We start from the raw sequence: 5,000 nt of genomic DNA, 5'->3' as shown, positions 1-5,000 counted from the left end.
CTTCCTCTACAGCCAAAACGTTGTGTTCGTTTCATTAGTGATGTCATGCGTTCGTTTTGATGATCTGTGACTGCCAATTCACATTATTTATACTTCTATTAACCATTTATTTATATCAATTTGCATTATTTATACTTTTATTAACTACTTATTTATGTCAATTTACATTATTTATACTTCTATTAACCATTTATTTATGTCAGTTTACATTATTTATACTTTTATTAACCATTTATTTCTCTATTTTATTTCTACATAATGTATTATCATATTTGATTATAAAATTTCTTAGGATTATTTTAATGTTTGGTAGTATATATGGAACATGAAAGGAGGCTATTTTAAATTAAATGGCTATTTCATAGAATAGGTGGTTTAGGCCAGTCATAATAAAGTTAATTGTTTTCTCGGTAATTGTTGTCACTATATAAAAATGTGTCTATGAAATTTGGGATTATATAGGATTTGGTTCTGGGTGTAACTTATAGACATGTACGGATATATATATGCCAAACCTTTAACAATTAATTTCCATTTATATAGTTCCACACAGACCAACGATATAAAATCATACGATATTTATTAGATATTTTTTGGTGAATTGCTGTGGATTGGAATTCATTTCAGCGTTTCAAGCTGCATATTTTATATAAACCAAATCACCAAAAGTGATAAAAAGAGATTTTTTTCTTCTTTCCAATACTTCTTGGTCCTGATTACGCTTTTAGAACTTATCTACATGTCAGAAAATTAACAAAGAATACTTTACTGGATTAAACATCAAATCCAATTTAACTCCACAAAGCTGATCCATAACAATTAATATTTTTAATGGACTACAAATGGAGAGAGCATGGCAGCATCATCAGCATATGCAAATGTATTTGAACCTACGCTGTCCATATAACAACCCAATTTAGCCTCATTTAATCCTCCCATCAGAGGCTCTATGGACACCGAGAAGAGTGGTAGCCTCATTATCTCCTGTCTCAGCTCGTTAATAATTGCAAACTCCTCAGAAAGCACTCCATTCTAATCTACTGCTGCCCTACATATGAGGTACGTATGAGACGAAGGATCATTCTGTTTATTTCTGCATATAAGGAAATATGATGAATAGTTTGATAATGATGATGACAGTAATGATAACAAAATAATATGATAAGAATAAGAATAGCGATAAAAAGTATCAATATTAACAGATGATAATGATAATAACACTGACAATAATGATAATGATTATGAAGGTAAAACTAGTGATGATAATTATAATGATAACAGAAATGATGATAGCAAGAGCAACTTTAAAGAAGATCAAACAAAATGATGAAATAACAAGATGAAGAAGAAAAAACAAATAGAAACAAAATGATAATACGACAATAATCATCATGCAAGAATAACACAAGCACAGCAATAATAACAATTATGACGACGATCTTCGTCACCATAATAACTACAACCTCTCCCTAACACAGCTCTTACTGCATCTACGTGTTCTGAGAGAAATAACAATGGCTTTCATACCAACTAATAACACTGGCGGTAATGATGAAAACTTTGCCAAATGTTGCATGAAATACAGTCCCTAATGCGAAACCAAGAATGATTAATTCAACCCCTGGCCTCAAGGCTTTCATTTGCCGCTGCATTATTCGCTTCTTGAATAGTGTTGCAAAGTTACTTTCATTTTTCTGAACATCGATTATGTATTTTTCTTTATTTATTTATTTATCTTCTACTACTTATTACCATCATTATTCTAGTTCCTCTTATTATTATTGCTTTTGTTATTGTTGTTATCAACATTATCATTGTTTCTATTATTGTTATTATTAATATTATTATTGATTTTATTATTATCATTACTATTATTATTATTGTTATTAGTTGTTGTTGTAATTGTTATTATTATGATTAATATTATTATCTCCATTATTGTGATGGTGATGATGATCATAATATTATCATCATTATTATTGTTATTAGCACGAGTATTATTGTTATCATCATTATGATAATTATTATCCAACTTTGATTATTATTATGATTATTACCACTGTCATTATCATTATTATTATTATTACTATTATCACAATTAGGATTTATGTTATTTATCTATAGTATCTATCTAATAGTAATTATATCATTATATCATTATTACTGTTCTTTTTCTGATCAATATTATTATCATTATTACTATTATTGTTATTATTATTACTATAATTATAATTATTGTTGTTGTTATTATTATTATTATTATTATTATTATTATTATTATTATTATTATTATTATTATTATTATTATTATTATTATTATTATTATTATAATTATTATTAATAATAATATTATCATCATTATCATTATCACTATCATTATTATTATTATTATTATTATTATTATTATTATTATTATTATTATTATTATTATTATTATTATTATTATTATTATTATTATCATTATTATTATTATTATTATTATTATCATCATCATCATCATCATCATCATCATCATCATCATCATCATCATCATCATCATCATCATCATCATCATCATCATCATCATCATCATCATTATTTCGATTGTATGATTATTATTAGCATTACAATGATTATTATTATTTGCATAATCATCATGATTATTATCACCATCATTATCATTATGATGATTTTCATTATCATTACTACTATTAATAATGATAATAATAATAATAATAATATTATTATTATTATTGTCATTATCATTATCATTATAATAATGATAATAATAATAACAATAATCATAATAATTATAATAATAACAAAACAACAATAATAATAATAATTGTTATTATTATTATCATTATTATTATTATTATTAGTTTTGTTATTATCATTATTATTATTATAATCATTGATATTATCATTATTACTATTATCATCAACATTATCATTATTATGATTATCACCATTACTATTATTCCTATTATTATCTATATCATTATTCCTACTATTGTTGTTTTATTTTTCATCTTTACCATTATTCTTGTTTTTATTGTCATTATTATTATCATTATTATTAATATTATTATTATTATTACTATTACTATTATTATTATTAGTATTATTATTATTGTTGTTGTTGTTGTTATCATTGTTATTACTATTATTTTCGTATTTAGCAATTTTAAAATAAAATATTTATTTCTATTTTCATGAAGATGACTTTTGTTAATATTCATCATTTTATTGTTGTTGTCATTATTATCATGATTCTTATCTTTATCATCATTATTATTATTATTTTGATCACCATCACATTGTTATTAACATTATCATCATTATCATTATCCTTATTATCAGTATTTTTAAAATCATAATTGATCTTCATTACTTTTTTTTATCATCATCATTATTATCCTTATTGTTAATATTACTAGCATTATCATTACCCCGTTATTATTCCCCTGCTTATTTTAATAATTATGATAATCATCATTATCATCAATATCATCATCGTTAGTATCATCATCATCACTTCCAATTCGAATATACAGTAATTATATAAGACAATTAGTTAACATTTCACAATAAAAACTATACAGGAATAAGAAAGACGAGACCATACTTACCAGGAGGACCAGACTAGATGTCTCCAAAAGTATAATCATGCATGTGACATCTCCTTCTTATCTACATGGTAAATTTACTTTCAAAACGTTCTCTGTATTCCAAGTCTGTAATTCTGAGAATTTCAGTATACATTTTCCTCCGGGCATTTCAGCTGCTGCTATTCATGAGTGTGTGAAATGTATGTTTGTATTTATGTGTATGTGTTTATGTGTTTATGTGTATGTATGTATGTATTCATGTATACACTAGCCTACCTGTATGTAAATAGACAGATTGATAGATAGGCTGACAGACAACATGTGTGTGTATGTTCCTACACACGCACACACATACAATACACACACACTTCTCTCCCCCCCCATATATATATATATATATATATATATATATATATATATATATATATATATATATATATATATATGTATGTATATATATATATATATATATATATATATATATATATATATATATATATATGTATATATATATATATATATATATATATATATATATATATATATATATGTGTATATGTATATGTATATATATATATATATATATATATATATATATATATATATATATATCATATGTGTATATGTATATATATATATATATATATATATATATATATATATATATATATATATGTATGTGCGTGTGTGTGTGTGTGTGTGTGTGTGTGTGTGTGTGTGTGTGTGTGTGTGTGTGTGTGTGTGTGTGTGTGTGTGTGTGTGTGTGTGTGTGTGTGTGTATATATATATATATATATATATATATATATATATATATATATATATATATATACATACATATATACACATACATATGCATTTGTGTTCATTCATACATACATATACGCTTTCCAAAAGCCTGACGACCCCCCCCCCCTCCACCCCCAGACGCCGCCGCCGCAAATACTCACATTTCACGAAGACCTGCGCCCGCGCCGACACCGCTGGAGGAATGCCGTTAGAGGATACACAAAGGAAAGCTCCGGTGTCTTCACGGGTCACCGACGACAAGGCGAGCTGAGACCCCGCCGCCTCCAGCACTGGCAAGGAAAACATGATATTGACAAGGCAGACATATTTTCGTCAATACCAGCGGCTTCTTTGGCTGAGCGACGTAAGCTGTTTATGGGGGAAGAGTTATGGTGGATGGACTGGGGGGGGATTAACATGCTTAGGTTGTCTGGATTGCTGTCTGTTATTGGTGGCTTTGGGGAAATCGGGTTTTATTAGTAACAACACCAATGGTTATAATGATACGTACAAGGTAGTAGGTATGATATATCCTTTTACGAAGTTATTTGTAAGAGTAAGGTCATCAATTACTAATTTCTCGTGATATAAAAATGAAGTAATTGTTTGTAAAAAAAAATA

The 5,000-nt window shown here is 26.1% G+C and overlaps 1 protein-coding gene across 1 annotated transcript in view; it reads right to left on the bottom strand.

Moving 5' to 3' along the window:
• Positions 1-5,000, bottom strand: part of LOC113801220 (uncharacterized) — a 39,108-nt gene that overhangs the window by 16,686 nt on the left and 17,422 nt on the right. Inside the window, exon 5 of the mRNA XM_070121515.1 lies at positions 4,541-4,669. Within this exon, the coding sequence (XP_069977616.1) occupies positions 4,541-4,669 (129 nt within the window). The remainder of the gene's footprint in view (positions 1-4,540; positions 4,670-5,000) is intronic.

The sequence above is a fragment of the Penaeus vannamei genome, chromosome 5 (genome assembly GCF_042767895.1).
Source record: "Penaeus vannamei isolate JL-2024 chromosome 5, ASM4276789v1, whole genome shotgun sequence".
NCBI lineage: Eukaryota > Metazoa > Arthropoda > Malacostraca > Decapoda > Penaeidae > Penaeus > Penaeus vannamei.
The sequence above is the reverse complement of the archived record's forward strand: the minus strand, read 5'-3'. Positions and strand labels throughout refer to the sequence as shown.